Source organism: Carcharodon carcharias, chromosome 2, assembly GCF_017639515.1.
Source record: "Carcharodon carcharias isolate sCarCar2 chromosome 2, sCarCar2.pri, whole genome shotgun sequence".
Lineage (NCBI taxonomy): Eukaryota > Metazoa > Chordata > Chondrichthyes > Lamniformes > Lamnidae > Carcharodon > Carcharodon carcharias.
The window spans coordinates 220,045,014-220,064,737 of NC_054468.1; the positions used below are offsets into that span (position 1 = coordinate 220,045,014).

Below are 19,724 nucleotides of genomic sequence, written 5' to 3' on the forward strand. Positions count from 1 at the left end.
CATTCCCTGATTTCACTTGCTGCAAAGCAAAAGGGCACAGCATCGCATCCTGGCACTAGCAGCTGAGAATGGCAGCCGGGCAGGTCAGGTTTCGGAACAGAAGCACAGAATGTGGGCGGCTGTACGATAGGCAAAGGCATTGATGTGGGAGGGGACTAGAACTCTGACCTCACTGACTAGGGTTTATGTGTATGACGATGTAATTTTGATTTGCTGGTGAGGTGGGGTGGGGGAGGCGGGGTGGTGGTGGGTTGGTGGGGGCTGAAAAATATGCATCATATAAATAAAACTCTGACTATCATTCTACACATTGATTTTGCCTGCTGACACTGTTCATGTAATTTGTTCATTTAAATTGCACTACTGTGCTTCAGGGATTTAAACAAAAACAGTCTGAAAGTTGTTAAGAATTTTAAAATGCTTACTTTTAGACTTCAGAAATGATTTAGGAGAGTGTAATAATCATACAAGTATAGTTAAAGTCATCATAACACACTTATCCAGAAATATTGGCCAACACTTCCCTGAACAGCTCTGGTTTTTGTTTTTGTTTTGAGGTTTATCACTATCTAAGCTTTCTATATCTAAGTAATGCCCTGCATTGAAACTTTGCAAAAAAAAGTCCTCCACAGTGTTTGATTTCTGATAATGACTGTGTGTTGCTACAAGAAACAAATAAACTTGGGTTTATTTAGTATCTGTAGACCACAGACACGTAAGCAACTGCTGATCACTAAGACCAGGGATTTTGTGCACAGATAAGTTTGGCACAGATGGAAAGACAGCACAGTTGGCACAAATGGCACAGCTGGCATCAATGGCACTGATGCACAGCTAGTACCTTTGGCACAATTGACAGTGTCAGTGTAGTTGGCACAGCATGAACAGCTGGCACAGAAGTATTACAGCTGGCAGTATTGGCATAGTACAGTCTTTCTCCCCCCCATCAATTCTTATACAACTTTGGTAAGGTTTGACTTCATATTGTTAGTACTTTGCATTAAATAAACATAACTGTTTAGTTTAGTTTTGTGGTTACTAATTCTGGTGTTTTTGAAGGATATTTATGGACCTTTATGTAAGATCTCAAAAGCATTGACAAAATTGCAGTGATACAATTCTTAAATTTCCTGGAATGTTAGTGCCTCCCAATTTTCATATATCTCTGCTTTAGTGGAATAGGATATTCCAAAATCATGTGTTTAGTGCAGATTCAGATAACTTAATGTTTTTCACCATGTATACATATTCAGACGAAAAGGACTGATACATTGCTGATTCCATCAATCAGTTGCTTCCCAAAAATCCCCATCCCCTCCTCTAAAAATTGAAATGTAATAACATCATATGAAATTTGTGTTAACCAGCTTGGAGGATGGAAGGCTTCAATTAGTGTCATCAAATGAGAACTGAAAAAAAAATAGACGGTTGCATGCCAAGCCCATGTTGCATAAATAAATGCCATTGAAAATTTTCATTGCCCTGAAATTAACTCTTAATTATTAAAGCAAATAGCAAGTGCAGGTTGGTCTGGAACAGAAGCAGCTTAAAAATTGACTCTGGGTCAGAAGTTAAAGACGGAGGTCTGTCTGTCCTACCGCAGACTTGCCTCAGTTGGGTGAGTTTTGTTAGTTCTCAGCTGGACTCATCCAACAGAATACCACTCTGAGAGGGGAACACAAAAGCCCCCGATTAGGCCCACTCTGCTTGAACTGTGCTGTTCGCTATCGATCCTGAACGACATTGACAGTGACCATAGTGAAATCTGCAGCCAGCAATTTGAATTTAGTTGCCTTAATTGCTTGAGTTTCGCCATTGTATGAGCTACAAAAACGGTGCACACAGAGGTTTTGTTATTTTAAGGAGGCAACTGGTGTCACCAAGACTTAATTGTGCCTCCTGCAGTCTAGTAACAGCAATCTCAGAACAACATCGGCGAGCATTATCATGGATACGCTTACAACCTAGATATTTTTACAGTTCCAGTTGGAGGTGTACAAAAGCTGACGATTAACTGGAAAGGATTGAACATTTGGAGAGAAAAAAATCTTTGCGAAAATATAATTTTTCGAAGGCTAAAGGGACATACATGGATTGCAATTGCAAACTTCCAGCAGTGGGGTGACCTACTTTAAATCATCTGTAAACAGGTGATCCTGTGTTTTGTGTCATGTTCTTCCCTGTCCTACAGCGATTGTACGGTTTGAAATATTCTGAATCTTGAATTACAGTTTGCGCACGATCGTATGCAAACTTCCCCCCCACCCCCCCAGCTTCGACCGTTTTTTTTAAAGTGTACTGGAAGGAATATGTTGGGTTTTTTTTTTCAGTTAGGCTTTCGCTTTCACAAATCTTCGGAGAGAACCCGGCCTTGGCAGCTTCTGCGACTCTTTCTGGCTTCGCAGAAACGACTGACGATTGGTGCCTCGGATCACTTAAACTTGAGCCTCTTCGCCCGAGTGCACGAAGACTACAACTCCCGAGATGCAATCCAGCCTCCTCCTTCCCCCCCCTCCCCCTCCCCTCCCCCTCCCCAACCACAACAACCATCCATCCCCACCCCCACCACCCCCCTCCCCCGCCCGGCGCCAGCGTCCGAAGACGCGCAAATTCCCCCTTTTGCTGGCTCACGGTTACTCCGGAGCAACCTCGCCTGAAAGCGGAAACCCCGCCTGCCTTCCGACCCGATTGGCTGGCCGGATCCCGGACTTTGTAGGCGGCGGGGGGGGGGGGGTGTGTTTTTTTTTTCGGAAGGTGGCCGGACCGATTCCCGGCGCTTTTTTGTGGTCGGCCCAAGACTTCAATGAAGACATGATGTCAGCCACATTTCCTCTGTCAAGGTAGGTAGGGAGCACTGAATAGCAACAGCTCTCTAACATCTGGGCGCACTTGTCCCCAGCGCCCTGTCTCTCTCTGTCTGTGTGTGTGTGTCTACCTCTCTCTCTCATGAAGTCCTGAAAGTCATTGGTTCTCTCCTCCTCCTCCTTCCCCCCACCCCCCCCCCCCTTCACTCCCACCACCACCACCACCACCTCCTCCTCCTACTACTACTACTTTGCCCTGGCTGTTCCCGAGGCAGAAAAAGTGTCCCCAGCACCCGCCCCCCCCCCCTCCTTTATTTTTTTTCTCTCTCTCAGTGTGTTGCTTCCTGTGAGTATCTCAGAGAGTCAAATCCTCCTGGATTTCCTCTTTCAAGAACTCCGGCTATAGGAAGGGGAGGGGAGAGGCAGTGTTGCTAGAAGCCGCGCGGAGTTACACTGTTTCAAAAAAAAATGTTACTCTTTTATTTCCACCCCCCCCCCCCCTCCCCTCTCTCTCTGTTGTTGCGCCGCGTTGTTGCTGGTAACCATTCACACACTGTCGGTGCAACGCCAGCCCAGACCGGACCAGAGGCGGCGGCGGCGGTGGTGGTGGCTTTAGCCTGTTGTGACTTTATGTCTCTCCCCTCACTGCCTGTCTCTGTGTGTGTGTGTGTGTGTTGTGGTTGGACTGCCGTCACCATGCATTGAGGATTGCTGCTGTTGCTGCTGCAGCAACATTTAACAGGTCGCCCTGTAGCGTTTTCTCTCTCTCTCTCTCACACACACATACACACACATTGCTCTGCGGCCGCAGTTTATTTGTGTCATTTCAAGTGAAGTGGATATTTTTGGCAACTGAAATAAAATAAAGGGAAGGGAGAGAGGGAGGAAAGGGACTGGGTGGTGGGGAGACACTGTCTGGTACTTTATTTGGAAAGGGGGGGGGGAGATTTTTATCCTCCTTTTTGTAGCTGATAATGTATTCAAACGTGAGATTGGTGGCAGCAGCAGCAAACACGACACGAGTAACATATGGCATTAAAAAGCAGCACAGCTGGAGGTAGCATTTCCATTTGAAGTGATGTCAGAGCAGCTGACAGTCTGGCATTGCTGGGTTTTTTGTGTGATCTTGCTCCGTGTGCCGGTATCATTCCTCTTCAGTCCTGCTTTTTTAAACTTGACAGACCGGAGTCACAAAGATTTAACGCACCATTCTTTTGGGGACTGGTCACGAGAAGTTGATCTGTTTTTATTCCTGTTGCAGGTAGGGGGGTGGGGGGATTTCCCCCCCTTTTTTTTTGCAAATCCTGCTAGGAATTTTGTATGATAGTATTTGTGTTTATTTTATTCAGAGTTGACAGATCATTGCTGAGTGCAGGCTAATTTTTTTCCCCTTAGAGTTGTGGTAATAGTGACTAATTTGGGATTCGTAGATTGCGACGCGTGGAATTGCCCAGACAGCTGTAATCGCACTCCATTCTTTAATCTCTTTATCTGAGCAGCAGCTGCCATATGGCCATAGTCATCTGTATCAGATGTTTATAAGCTTCGTTTTCGTCCTGTCTCTGTCCTTTTAGGCATCTAATTTGATCAACAGTACCTTACTGACTATCATGTAATCTTTATTTTTAGCCATTTTAAGGATTAGAGATGGGGACACAGGGCACTTAATGTGATTGAGTTTGAGTCTTGTGGCAGTTTACGTGCTTTTTCTCTCCCTTGTACGCGCTAGTAGAACAGCAACAAAATAATCTTCTTGTTAAAATGAGTTTTCTATTGTGTTAACTTCTATCTGTAGAATGCAGGATACTTTGGGGTTTTGCTATTTTTGTTTTATCTATTTCTGTAAATGTTAACAAACTTTGTCTGCTACAGGTTATGAAGACAGCATGGAGTTTCCAGACCACAGCAGACATTTGCTCCAGTGTCTGAGTGAGCAAAGGCATCAAGATTTCCTTTGTGATTGCACTGTCCTGGTTGGAGATGCCCAGTTCCGAGCCCATCGTGCTGTGCTTGCTTCATGCAGCATGTACTTCCACCTCTTTTACAAGGACCAGCTGGACAAAAGGGACATTGTTCATCTGAACAGCGACATTGTTACAGCCCCAGCTTTCGCTCTCCTCCTTGAATTCATGTATGAAGGGAAACTCCAGTTCAAAGATTTGCCTATTGAGGATGTACTTGCAGCTGCGAGTTACCTCCACATGTACGACATAGTGAAAGTCTGCAAAAAGAAGCTGAAAGAAAAATCAACAACAGAAGCGGACAGCACCAAAAAAGAAGAGGACGCCTCGAGCTGTTCCGATAAAGGGGAAATTTCTTCTGTGAGCAGTGCACATATAGTGGGGGAACTGGCAAGCGAGGAAGATGAAACTGAAGAGGAAAAATCGAGCGCTGTGTTGAGCAAAAGGGACATAGTTATTGAATCTGGGAACATGTGGATGAGATTGCCCTCTGACTCAGCAGGCATCACTCAGCCTGGCGTGGAGGTTGAGGCACATGCAGTAACAGCTGGAAAAACAGTGTCCAGTCCCTGCAGCTCAACAGGGCCTTTGTCCCAAAGGTCTGCCAACTCCATTAAGGATTCAGCAGATGTTGACTGTGTGCTGGATTTGTCTGTCAAGTCCGGGCTGTCAGGGGGAGAAAACGCCAGCCACCCTTATGTCTCTCCACATGGGGACGGCTCCAGAAATAACTTGGTGCAGGTTAAAGTAGAGAAAGAAGTGTTTTCTGATGAGGAAGGCAGCAGCACTAATGATTTTGATATGGAACAAAGTAGCACAGTGAAGGACAGTGCAGGCACTATGAACAGGCTTTGTTACGATTCACTCCATGTGTCGGCCAGGAGAGAAGCTTCTGTTTCAAGCGAGATGGACCGAGAGGATCGAGCCAGCGACGATGAGATGATAACCCCAGAGAATGATGGAGCCCAGATGGAGGCAAGCATGGACAGCAGCTTGCTCCCTTACTGCTCTAATATACTTGGCTCTGCCGGTCAAATCTTCATGTGTCCCCTCTGCAACAAAGTCTTTCCCAGCCCGCACATTCTGCAGATCCATCTGAGCACGCACTTTCGAGAGCAGGATGGCCTCCGCAGCAAGCCTGCCGCCGATGTCAACGTTCCCACCTGCTCACTGTGTGGGAAGACTTTTTCCTGCATGTACACCTTAAAACGACACGAGCGAACTCATTCAGGTGAAAAGCCATACACTTGCACTCAATGTGGGAAGAGTTTCCAGTATTCGCACAACTTGAGCCGTCACGCGGTTGTTCACACCCGGGAAAAGCCACATGCATGCAAGTGGTGTGAGCGCAGGTTCACGCAGTCGGGTGACCTGTACAGACACATTCGAAAATTTCACTGTGAGCTGATAAACACACTCTCTGTTAAAACAGAGTCACTTAACTTGCCTGCGATGCGAGACTGGACCATAGAAGAGAGCTCGCAAGACCTTTGGAAATAAAGTCTAGCTGTCGAGCAGTGTGAAAAATCAAGTTTCTGGTAATCTCTTCTCCAGCCTTTTGGGTACTGAATTCTCTCCTCGAAATAATAACCGTAAATATTATTTGTCACAACACATAATCTACAAAAATGAGATTGTGATTCATAATGCAACATAAGGTAAATAAGAATTAACTATTAAATTCAACACTTATTTAATAAATACTCTAATTTTCTTTTTAAATGCACTCCTGCAGTTGTTGAGTGCACTGCAAAGGATGCTGCTGTATAGTTCATAAGGTTTCGTTGTTGAAATTTTTAACGATGAACCACAAATTCCTTAAGGTTTTCATTGATACATGTTAATATTTTAATGTTGCACAATTTCTGGATATTAACTTTTTGTACAAGGCTGTAAACAAGATAATTATGAATTTCTTTTCCAGATGCCTAGGAATATGCATTTGCAGATGAATGGTTCTTTACCCTGTTTAATCTTAACCAGAAACTTGATGTAACTTAGATTCTAAATGTATGGGGTTTTCAGGCAAATTAAAACTGTATGTTTGAAATGTGAATTATATTACTGTACATCCTACTGCATTGAATGGATTTAACAAACCTGATGAATTGTCCTTATGCTCTTAGTCGGGTCTTCTGAAAGTAAATATTGAGGCTATAGAACATGCATGAGTTTTATCAAATGTTTTGGGGTTTTCCTTTTGCAATTCTATGAACTTGGCAAAGTGTGTAACTTAAGTTTTTATTTAATTGGTGAAAGAAATATTATTTTCCTGAGATGCATTTTTTTTCTAAGTGCGGTAGCACCACGAAAAATGTCACTGGTGTTGCGCAGCAATTTAATTTTTTAAAAAGTGTACTGCTATGCAGTTTCAATGTGTAAAGCATCTTTTCCAGTCGCCTGTGTTCTCGTATATATTACGGAAAGTGGTACAGCACAAATTCCAGTTGAAGTTCCCTGCTTTTATGTGAACAGAATTGGTGATGGTTAATGAAAATCATTTGATTACTTTGGCCATGAAGTTATAGGGGAAAGGAATCGTGAACCCGGCTTTGAAGAAGGGGTTCATTATATTGTGTAACCAAGCAGCTGAAGTTACTGCTTGGTATGTGTGTGGTTTTAATGAACAACACATATGGCAAGTGTTTTGCACAGTGTTTGTTTTCCTGTCTTGCACTCGCAATAAGGTCTATGGGAGTAGCACGGAAATGTGGCCGTTTTCCCCCTTTTTTGTGAGTTTTTATGTTTTATTTTTTACTTGACCGCCTTAACTACTGTAAACATAGCTTATTTTTGTGCATAAAAGGCAATATGATTATTAATGGAAAACTAGATTGTGTATTGCTGAATTGTTATTTTTAAAAATGGGTCAAATTAGTTTTTCTTTTGGCTCTTGACATTGTTTTAAAGCTGTGAAATGGCCTCTAAGATTCTGTAATTATGCTAGTTACTTGAAGAGTTTAAATGTCTAAAGTATGTTGAACTGTAGATTTAAAAAAAAAGAAATGTTTAGATAAGACAATCAGTGTCTTTAAAATGAACAGCTTCCTTGGTTTCCCACGTTAGTTTTCTTTGTGGTACTTGTGAGTATGACTCTCAATTCCTTTTCCTTACAGATGACCTTTTACTAGATTTATTTTTGTCATTTTCCCCCTACCACCATCCCCCCCCCTCCCCCGCCCCAAGCCACCCCAGCATTCTACCTTTTTTACCTGGATTTAGACTGACGTTAGCCTTGACAATCATAGTCTGTTTTTAATTTTCGGAACAAGGGAGGGGGTCGGCGTGGGGGGCGGTGGGGGAGGGCGTAAATTATAATGCTGTTTAGTTTTGTACCTTGATGTGCCGTTGGTGGAATTTTTAAATTGTGTGCTAACTGCAATAAATTATGTAAATTGAAAATGCTGTTAGTTGTTTTTCTTTCTGTTGAACGTATGCATTCTTGGTACATCAGAATCGTTTCTGGATATCTGAGCTCATGGTAATTTAAACTTCCAATGCCCTTTAACTAATTAAGCTTTTGTCCACTTTGTTTTTGTAAGCACACCTTAACTGAACTTTTTAAAGTTGCTAAAACACAACAACTTGCATACATATTTAATTCTAAATCTCTAAACATCTAACATTCACTCAGTTATATTATTTGTCTCATGAATGGTGCTGCACCAGATAGTGTTAACCAAGAAAAAAATTGTATCCAATGTGAAGATCTTTTTTTCCCTTAAGTAAAATGAAATTGGTATGAATAACTTTTATTCTAATGAGGTTAAGTGAAACATGATTCAGTCATTACTTTTTTTTATTTTTATTGTGAGGACAGAATCCTTTTCAAGCTGCAAAGGACCAGAGGTACTGAAAGGGTTAATCGGTAGATAACAAAAGCTGTTTATGCAATGCTGGAGGGAAGTGTACCACCACCTCTGGTTTATAATTTTGCCAGAGAAATCCCACATGGGCTTCTGATTGTCCGATGCCTGCGGCCCCCAAATCAGAAAGAATAGGACAGGGTAAACATTATAAAAGAGTATGCATCCAATAAGATGCTAGTGGTTCTTCCTGTTAAGAGATGCGTTATTTAACAGTTTAACTAAAAGACGGTGATGGGGACCTTATTAACATCCTTAACATTTTTAGATTACTCAAAACAATCAGGAGAGCTTTACATTCAAAGTAAGGCTGTTTAAACATCTGTTCTATTCATGCATTTTGCCCCGAAACCACGGTGTATTTTTTTTCCCTCCCCTGTAAATTTAGGTCAGTAATTTGTATCTGTCCTTTGTTGGAAAAAGGAAAGAAAACAGGCCAAAAGGGCAGCTGGTTAAACATTTGGCTGTGCCGAAGGGTAGTGGGCACAACATGCTGGAGTTCTGCACTTGACCAGTTTGAATTTGTATCCGCAGTTCCAACACAAACTTTTTTTTTCCCTTAGTTTTTTTTTAAATGGAAAATAAAGAATTCAAATCAAACATGTGAGTGGATTATTGCTGCTTTGAACAACAAATCATCTTTCCTAACCTAGTATATAAGAGATGAGCAGCAGAAATTAAATAGTGGAAAACATCCAAGCAGAACCAAGTTGTAATTTGAAGCAATGTGCAATCCTGTTGCATTGCAATATTGGGAAATAAGCTGAAACTTTTTGAAATAAAACAATGTGGTATAACTAGTTATAATAAAGGCAAATCCATATACCTATTGCCATATTTTAATTCATTATACAAATTCAGTAGCGCGCTGCATTGTAATTTGGTCCTTGAAAAGAGCTGTACAATTTTATTGTGATTATATTGACATCTGACATTTTCTAAGTTGACTAGAGTTGTTTGCACAAGAAATGATGACAGGAATGAGAAAAAAAAATTGAATGCTACATTTTATTTTCATTCTCCTCCTCCCCCCATTTTTCTATTGGGCACTTGCGATTTGTAGTAATTAAAACTATGCGGAACATTATGTAAATGCTGTAGGTTACTTCTGAATTGCAGCTTAACACGAAAAACCCAAATCGCAGCTCGTAAATATTGTGGGTGGTATATGATCATGTAAAGGCCTTCTATATTTTCTTAATAAACAACAATGCAAAATGAATTGGGTACGCAGTAATTTGGGAAATGAAAGCAAAAGTATCCAGGCCAGTGCATCTTTGAGCTGCTGGAAGTGTATACTCAAGCTTGGGTTGGATCTCCTTTCCAGCATTGCAATCACTGTAAAAGTGTCCCAATATACCATTTCTGGGAGGGGCAGACAAAAACTTGAGTGCTGTAAAATTCTTGCATGATTATGAATATTTTCAAACTAGTACTTTTTTTTTGGAAGGCTGGTGGTGGCGGGGAGAGAAGTACTTTGGTTTCCTATTCATCAGTTTGAGTAGGTGACATGATTCTTAGACTGCTGTATGTGAGATCCCTTCTTTCTTGAAGGGTGTATCTATGGGTAACTCCCTATGCAGTAAATGTCAGTGTTTTGGCATTTCATTGGGTGGATTTCACTGAAGCCTTTGCAGAGGCGCAAATGGGTCAAGAGGAGAAAAAGAAGGCATCGTAACGAAGAGAGGGAAAGAAAGGATCAAACCTCAGCAGATGGGGTATTAGGGGGAGGGAAGAAGTTTTTTAAAAAAAGAGGCACACCAATATTTTTCTTCAGACCTCTTCTAGTTGAGTTGTCAAAGGAACAACCAGAAGACTTGCATTTGGTTTGGGAGCGAGCATTCTTGGAGGCAGAAGTTTCTTTTCCTCCTCTTTGAGGTAGTGGAGGTCAGTTTGCCATGACAGGACATGGCAGATCACGTAAAAACAGCAACAAAAAACTTTCTGCACTGTGTTGTAAAGTAAAAAAGAGAATTTAGATCCCGTGTCAGAATTTCTCCAAAACGAAACTGAAGACATAATGGCTCCAGCCTGCCAAGGATACAGTTACGGTCATTTTTAATCACACCCTATGGTTGAAAATATTCTGCTACATAAAATTGCTTTCTGCCACATTTCAACAACGACTCAAAGGGTCACCTAACTGCTGAAACACATTGCATTTTGTCCTGTGATTCTCCGTGATAAATATCATGATAACATTTTTGTAACAATGATGCCTTATTTTTGAACTATCTTTTTAGCAGCCAATACTTTGTGTTCCAACAGGCTATTGTGTGAGTTCCATTCCAATAAAGAAATAAAGTTTCGATAAACATAAATGACATTATCAGTGCAATTGCCTGAATTATCCTCGCTCGTTATCCATTTTGAAGATCGTAGTATTTGGCACTAAAATTACAATTGTGCTATTTTAACTTCCAGATTTGTTATGAATAACACAATTTTTAAATTTTCTATCTTTATTGAATTGCATTTCATGTGTTAAAAAATGAATGACAGTAGAGCAGCCAAATATTTTGGAAAATTTGTGTTGAGAAAAATGATGAGCACTTTATATTGGAATTTTAATGGTTCCTCCGTTTCTGGATAGCGATCAGTGGTGCTGAAACACTTGTTTCAACTATCAGGAAAGAAGAAAGAACTTGCATTATATACGCCTTTCGATGAACTCGGAACGTTCTAAAGTACTTCACAGCCAATGAATTACTTCTGAATTGTAGTCGCTGTTATACTGGAGCAAACACATAGAAACATGGGAATAAGAATAGGCCACTTAGCCTCTTGAGCCTGCTCCGCTGAACGTGGCTGATATGCGACCTAACTCCATATATTTGCCCTATATCTCTTAATGCCTTTTGTTAATAATAACTTATCAATTTCAATTTTAAATTCAATAATCGATCTAGCATCGATTGCCATTTGTGAAAGCGAGTTCCAAACTTCTTCTACCCTCTTGAGTTTGGAAGCCTTCATCCCTGTGCATAAATGTATGTTTGGTGTAGCAAGACAAAGTTAAAAATGGCAGTTTCTCTGCTTTAAACAGTTGGTTTAGTATGGAGATTAAATCCTCTATAGGAATGAAGAACCATTTGTCAGATTTATTCAACTGTAAACCATAAACATTCCAACCAAACTGCCTGTCACTCAATCTCATTTGACTCCATTTCTTGAACTTTTTTTTAAATTCTCCCAGGCAGTCTGCCAGATTGATTGCTGACATCTTTTGGTTTGTTGTGCTTGACTTGCACCTTCTGCCAACCAATCGCAGAGTGGCTGCCTGGGTGGAAGTCCGAAGCCCAGATCACCCTGCTTATCCAGCTGGAAGAGGATGTGTGGGTAATAAAGAACTTTATAAATAGAGAAAATGGGGTAGGGAAGGAGTCCAAACTGTGCTCCTAAGATGTAATCAAGCTGTAAGAGTTTCTCTTCGAGCTGGCACAGACACGAGGGGCTGAGTGGCTTCCTTCTGTGCTGTAACCATTTTATGATTCTAAGTTTAAAACAAAATGTGACTCTTTAAGCATATCTGTTTATGATAGGATCAGCCAAAACTAGGATATTCCCAAAAGGAGATTTTATTACAAATTCACCCACCTGATGTTAACTACAGAAGCTTTGTGATAACAATGAAGAAGTCATACAACTGACAAGATGCTGAAGCATGATTTCCACCAGATAAAATTAGAACTTAAAACTAAACTACACAAAAGACCGATGGTACTACACAGTACAAGTACAGAGAAAGTAACTGATGCAATGCGTATTTTACCACCCACTTGTCCATGGTACTGTGGGTTCCTGGATTGCGTAAAAATCATAGTTCAGAATGAATCAACACCTCCCAGAGTAAAGGCAAGAACACCACAAAAATTAAGACTCCTTTAGCTAATGTGTCATCAATGTCAACGTGCCATTATTTCCAACCCAAGTACTTATGACAGTATTTAGTGAAGTGAGAAACTTTAAATGTTGGATAATTTGAATATAAATAAAAATTGTCTCTACTTTAAGAACAATCTTTAAGGACTATTTTATCTTTAAGGACTATTTAACAGTTAGTTAAAAAGTTAGTGCCTATATCAGCCATTTCCAACTAGAAGGTCCAAAACTTCATTCCTGGTCTGTGCTGGTAATAACAGAGTTATGTTTGGATGCAGCACCTCCAGGTTTGGGAGGTGAATAAAATCAATTTGTTCCTAATTGTGATCCAGGCGCCTCACTGGAAATGTGTGTTGCCAATGGATGAAGATAGGATCAGTCTTGGGTGTGAAGCTCACCAGTGTTGAATAGCCCATTGCCACTCACTCTGGACTTGCAGATGAGAAAAGCTGCAGACAGGCACCCATAAGACCAGCCTTCAAGAGGAGTTGGGGTGGGGGGGGGGGGGGGGTAAGTAGTTTTCAGCAAATAATTAACAAACCTATTCATGGCATTGTTGAAATCAGCATTAGGAAAATTACAGAAAGAGACCAAAGCCAAAAGGTGATCCATTTTAACTTCTTCACTGAAATGTGTGAACTCCAGGTATTACTTGTCCCCAGATTCATTGCTGAATCCCATGTGTCGTCTGTCCACGATGCAAGATGTGTCACTGAAAGATATGCGAGATATTCCTCATTAGGAGAAGGTAATTTTTTTTAAATGAGAAATCTCATCCGGTCCTTTTAACCAGCAATGGATCAGTATTGAGATATCAGTGTGGAAAAGTCTGTGCCTTGCACCCTCCCATTCAACTGCGTTGGGTTGGCTTGTAGCAGAGAATAATTATCAAGAAATGGCAAGGAGAATGTTTTGCATTGTATAGCTGCAGGCACATTGAAACCTGGAACTGTAATCTCAAACTCAAATTTTCTCCCCCAAGAAACCCTTTCTAACTGTGTTCCCATGTTAGATGTGCTATTTTGCCAGCTGTGCTGTGTTTGTATTGCCTGGTGGAGCAACTGTTATATTTTATCATATCCAGCTTCACGAGAAAAATGAGCACTACCCATTAAATCTCATCTACTGGAATCTTTTGTCTTCAATGACTCGCATTTATATAGCACCTTTAACATTATAAGACATTCCAAGACATAGGAGCTTTATAAAAGTTTGACACCAAGCCTCAGAAGGCAGATGGCCAAAAGCTTGGTCAAAGAGGTAGGTTTTAAGTAGCATCTTAAAGGACAAACGAGGAATAGAAAGGCAGACAGGCTGAGGGAGGGATTTCAAGAGTTTATGGCTCTAGCAGCTAAAATGGTGGAGCATTTAAAATCGGGCATGCACAATAGGCCAGAATTGGAAGAGAGCAGAGATCTCGGAGGGTTGTAGGAGCGAAAAAGGTTAAAGATTTAGGAAAGGGCCGAGGTCAGGGAGAGATTTGAAAACAACAATGCGAATTTTAAAATTGAGGCATTGCCAGACCAGAAGCCAAGTCAGGTCAGTGAGCATAGGGGTGATGGGTGAACAGGATTTGCTGTGAGTTTGGATGTGGCAACACACATTTCCAGTGAGGCGCCTGGATCACAATTAGGAGCAAATTGATTTTATTCTCCTCCCAAACCTGGAGGTGCTGCATCCAAACATAACTGTTATTACCAGCACAGACCAGGAATCAAATTTTGGATCTTCTAGTTGGAAATGGCTGATATAGGCACTAACTTTTTAACTAACTGAGGAGATTCAAATAGTCCTTAAAGATCGTTCTTAAAGTAGAGACAATTTTTATTTATATTCAAATTATCCAACATTTAAAGTTTCTCACTTCACTGAATACTGTCATAAGTACTTGGGTTGGAAATAATGGTTGCAGCACAGAAGGAGGCCATTCAGCCCACCATGTCTGTGCCAGCTCCCTGAAAGATCAATTTATCTAGTGCTACTCCCTCTGCCTGAGCAGCAGAGTTTTCTTTGAGCTTAAGTTAAAGAAGGTTGAAAGGTGTGACATCTTTACAAATGTATAAAATTGAGGCAATGCTTCAATTTTAAAATCTTCATTGTTGTTTTCAAATCTCTCCCTGACCTCGGCCCTTCCTAAATCTTTAACCTCTTTTGCTTCCACAACCCTCCGAGATCTCTGCTGTCTTCCAATTCTAGCCTATTGCGCATGCCCGATTTTAAACTTTCCACCATTTTAGCTGCCAGAGCCCTAAACTTTTGAACTCCCTCTCTCTCTCCCTACCTGTCTGCCTTTCTATCTCTCACTCATCTTTTAAGATGCTCCTTAAGCCCTACCTTTTTGACCAAGCTTTTGATTATCTGTCCTAATATCTCCTTCGGAGGCTCGGTATCAAACTTTGATTGACAACGCTGCTATGAAGTGTCTTGGAAGTGTTGGGAAGAAAGGCATATTGAGAAGCTAGATAGGCAAGGTTGAGATGATACAAAAATAGAAACGTTTATCGGGCATAATGACCCTTTTCTACAAATTATGCTGTCACCTTGCAGTTCAGAGAGAAGAAAGGAACACAAAACACCAGACTGATTTACCTTTATGTTGCTGCCATGCTTTATTCTTCCCCAAACACCGTAAAATTCTAGTTTCGTTTTGCATATTCTTCAGTGTTGCACATTTATGTCTGGATAGTTGCTCAGCTCACCATAGCTCTGAGCACTTCCTATCAATTTCCAATTACTGAATTTTACAGAAACAAGAGCATACAATGATCCAACAGCTCTATTTTTAAATTGTTAAGCCTCTTTTCAGTAGTGGAGGTGCAGTATTTGTGGTGCTAAATCGATCAATTGTTTGGCCAAGTTCCCTGTAATTCAAGGGGATGATCAGAGTGAGAAAAGATAACTCTTAAATTATAAATTGCTATCTACATCAGTACAGGTACATTTCCTTGTCCACAAACCTATGTGGCCAATCACACTGAGGGCACAAGATGAGGAAGGCCATACAGAGAGATCCTCAAATCTGTAACAGCCGATTAATTCTTGATTGGTCCCATCACTCAACCTGGGAGTCTATTCCGCATGATACGCATTCGTTATGCAAGGTGGAATTTCCTGATATTGATCCTAAAGCTGTGTTTTGCTAGTTTGAACTAGTTTAGTCCTCTTGTTCTACTCCCATGGTTTAATTTAAAGTAATATTCCAGAATAACCTTTTTCTATAATTTAAACAATCTGATAGATTTTATTAGATTATCTCTTGGATGTCTTCCTTCCAGGCTGAAAAACTCAATTTCTCCTGCGGCTCTGTGTCATTTTGGATCTGTTGTAGCACTCTGGTCTCTGAACCACAACTTCCTGAGTTCAAGTCCCAACAAGGCATTTGAGCTCATAATGAACCACTGACAGAATGCTGCATCAGAGGTGCCACCTTCTTTATGAGGTGTTAAACTGAGGCCCCATGTGCCTGCTTAGCTGAACGTAAAAGACCCCAGTGTACTATTTGAAGAAAGGCAGAGGGTGTGTCCTGAACTAACATTTCTAAACAGCAGGTCTGGCAGCATCTGTGAAGAAAGGAACAGAGTTAACGTTTCAGGCCTGTGATCTTTCATTCAAAACAGGATGAAAGATTCCAATAAAAGGTCACAGAATTGAAATGTAAACTGTGTGTGTGTGTGCGTGCGTGCGTGTGTGTCTCTCTCTCTCTCTCTCCACAGATGCTGCCAAACATGCTGTGTATTTCCAGCATTTTCTGTTCTTATTCAGATTTCCGATGTTTGCTTTTCTACTAATTGGCCATTTTGTCTTATTGCTGTTTGTGGGAGATTATTGTGGATAAATTGACTGCTAAAATTACACTTGTTGGGAAGGAATAAAATATTTGCCTGGGAATTATTGAGGTTGTGAAAGGCTGTCTATCAATTCAATTTACATCAGACCATTGACTCTAAGGATCAGTCTCACTGTTCTTGTCTGCACTGCCTCCAGTTGTTGGACGTCTCTTGATTCAAAGTGCAGTCTGACTGAAGCACGTTTAAGTCTGACCGTGTGTACATTCTACTGTTTCGGCTGTCTATGTCGTTCAACATCCTATTGGCTTTGCTCATTGGTTGGTTGGATATGTTTAGTGTCAAATCTACTAATAATAATAGGCCTCTTTCAGCCTCAATACCATTTACAAGACATCATTCCTTCTTTTGTATAGCACTTTACACCTCTTTGGATTAAATTTCATTTATATTTGTTTTGCTCGCTTAACATTTTTAATGTCTCGTATCTTTGTAATTCTTGAGTTGTCCCTTCCTTTCTATCAGATTGCATTGAGTTTCTGTATCCAGGGCATTTATGTAACTTAGAAACAACTGTGTCTTTAATGAGACACCTATTCAGTACTCTACCTCCCTATGCTGACATAACACCTTTAATGAGTACTCATTTCCTATCCTTCAGCCAGTTTCTCATTCTATCTCAGTGTTCGCCCTGAATCTCTCCAGTTTTGTGATAAATAGGTTTTGTGTCACCCCAAGAACCTATAAAGTCAGCTTCACCCTCGCCCTGACAAATGGAAGCTTGAACATTTCCTACAAGATAATGAAATTGCCCAGACAGAGGCATGCTTTGGAAAATGTAACAAGGGGTGAATACTGGAACATTATATTGGATAGGGAAAGGTCAAATGAGTGTACCAACACAGATGATTGGCATCACCCAGAGAAAGGCCTGAGGGATCTTCTTCATTCAAATAAAACTCTTTATTTGCTGGAATTAATCCAATCTTTTTAACCCTGCCATAAGCAAATGTATTTTTAAGAACATTTCTATTTTCATTAATGCTGTCCAATTGGAAACATTATTGCAAGAAAATATTTTTGATAAAAACATAATTTGAATGCAAACTGCAGCAGTTATTCACACAGTATATATTTGCATTTTTTTTCTGCTCAGTGTTGCCCTCCCCAGGCTTCCCATGGTCCAACTCTCGTAGGGATACAGGTCCAAAGGCATCAGCAGCATTGTGGCTTCTCACCCAAGTGACTATTATTTGAGTATGATATTAACCGGCTATTGGGGTCATATTTCAGATCTCTGTAAAGGGATGAAAGAAGGAATTCACATTTCATAAAGTCAGAACGTCCCAAATCGCTATGCAGCCAATTATGTGCCTTTGAAATATAGTCACCATTGTGATCTAGGAAATGCAGCAGCCAATTTGCGCACAGTAAGATCCCACACACAACAATGTGATAATGATCAGATAATCTGGCTTTACTAATGTTGGAATAAATATTGCCCAGGACACATGGGAGAACTCCCCTGTGTTTCTTCGAAAGAGCACCATGAGATCTACAATGTCTATCTGAGACAGACAGGACCATGGTTTATCGTCTCATCTGGAAAAACAGCATCGCCTACAGTGCAGCACTCCCTCATTAGTGCACTGAAGTGGAAGCTGCGATGATGTGCTCAAGTGTCTTGAGTGGGGCTTAAACCTACAATCTTCTGACTCAGTGGCAAGAGTACAGTTGAACAACTCCATTGTTACTAATAAACACTGATGTGTGATTGCATTCTTTTCCTCTTTAAAAAGTACATTCTCATTTATATTCTAATGATCCCACAACTCTCTTCCACAAACCACATAAATATTTAATTAAAACGATAAGAAGCCTATTCATACCAACTGTTTTCTATAATATGTGCTGTGCTGCCATCTAGAGACATTAGTTTGATAATACTTGGCTTTAATCATGGATTTCAAGCAGGGGTGGGGAACCTTTTTCTTATCATGGGCCCCATACACACCAAAATCAACTTAATTTAGTTTTTTTTAAAAGAGAGAATACAGAAATGTTCAACATACCCGCTGTTTTAATGTGATGGCTAAATTTTATTATATTGTTAAATACTATTACAGTAATTTTGCTGAGGCTTTTATGCAAAGCGAATTTGTAACGATGATGATAAATGCTATTTTGAAGGCGCTACTGTCATAGGTCTATATTTTTTGGAATCTTGCTGTGGGTTGGATGAAATTGAGCAACGGGCTGGATCCAGCCCGTGGGCCATAGGTTCCCCACCCCTGATCTAGAGTAATAACTTGAGAAGGATTAAAACCTGGCATAAAAATCAGCAGTATTGAAGTTAAGATGATTATCCCATGCACCCATTGACAGATGGGATTAAATTGTCAGCTCTTTATGAATGTGAAATCAAGACGATTCCTTCATGTCTTTGTAAAGTTTGATGCTTTTTTTTTGCTTTAAACTCGTCACCATGCTAGAGTTCCACAGCAGGAAACAATGGTTTTAAAAGAAACATTCTTCTCAATACATTGATAACAACCAACTGTTCATATTTATCACCAGAGCACTGTTGCCAGTCAATGTTATCACCGTGACACAATGATGATTACACCACATTGCAATGGTCACGTGCCTGTGTAGGGAGTAGGAGAACTTGACCCAGCTTTTAGAATTATCCCTCTGTATTCAATTATTCTGGAACATTAATACTTAAAGCAGTGTCATTGCGACAAAAGAAATCTGAGGCAAATTGGGAGCTTTTTATAACTTTAGATAGATAGGAATGACAAGTGGAAAATTGGCTACTGCTAGATGTATATGAAAGGGAAGCCTGGTCTCTGTGGGTGTTGGTGGTGGGGGGGGGGGTTTAGGGGGTTGTTGGTGGGGGTTAGTTCTAGTTGAAAGGGAGTCCCTTCATCTCTGGAATCTAATGGGCGGGTGGGGGCGGTGTGAAGTGTTCAACCGACACACAAATCTGGCATGATCAGTTCTTAAGTACAATATGGGTCAGTTAACTGCCTCTTCGATGCCACGGACTAATCAGCAACCAGTTACTGAGGATTTGTGCACTGACTGGTAAGGACCCATTTGAAATGGTTCATGCACGAGGCTGCGAATTGGGAGAATTAGTCACATTCTTTACCTTAGAAATTCTGGCAGCATTGAGACAGGCCAGGAATTCTGCAGCCACCCAACCACACCCCCCACCCACCCACCAACATTTGGCTTTGACGTTGTTTCATGATAAATCACTGGTCATGGCATCACTTAAATGTTCAGGTACTATTATCAGAGCTGCTGGGGTGCATGCCCCATCCATGGACCTCGTGGGATTTTGGAGTGATAAGCCAGATTTCCATTTTGTTTCCTGTACAATATCCCAGCTTTTGGTAATGGTTAGTCCCACAGCAT

General features: G+C 40.9%; 1 protein-coding gene across 4 annotated transcripts; it reads left to right on the forward strand.

Annotated features, from left to right (window-relative positions):
- The first annotated feature begins 2,015 nt into the window (after window positions 1–2,015).
- On the forward strand, window positions 2,016–7,940 carry zbtb18 (zinc finger and BTB domain containing 18). 4 transcript variants are annotated; one of them, XR_005945031.1, is made up of 3 exons: window positions 2,615–2,840; window positions 4,677–6,423; window positions 6,690–7,940. XR_005945031.1 is itself a non-coding variant. In XM_041203689.1 (2 exons), exon 2 carries the CDS (start codon window positions 4,691–4,693, stop codon window positions 6,263–6,265), a length of 1,575 nt encoding a protein of 524 aa, XP_041059623.1. In that variant the 5' UTR covers window positions 2,016–2,150; window positions 4,677–4,690; the 3' UTR covers window positions 6,266–7,940. The 4 variants fall into 4 exon arrangements, 3 of the variants coding, with proteins under 3 accessions (XP_041059623.1, XP_041059608.1, XP_041059632.1); XM_041203689.1 differs by lacking the exon at window positions 2,615–2,840 and adding an exon at window positions 2,016–2,150 and having other exon boundaries at window positions 4,677–7,940; XM_041203674.1 differs by having other exon boundaries at window positions 4,677–7,940.
- Window positions 7,941–19,724: the final 11,784 nt, after the last annotated feature.

Excerpts from the sequence above, each read along its gene's own strand:
- zbtb18 (XM_041203689.1), top strand. The coding sequence starts at position 4,691 with ATGGAGTTTCCAGACCACAGCAGACATTTGCTCCAGTGTCTGAGTGAG.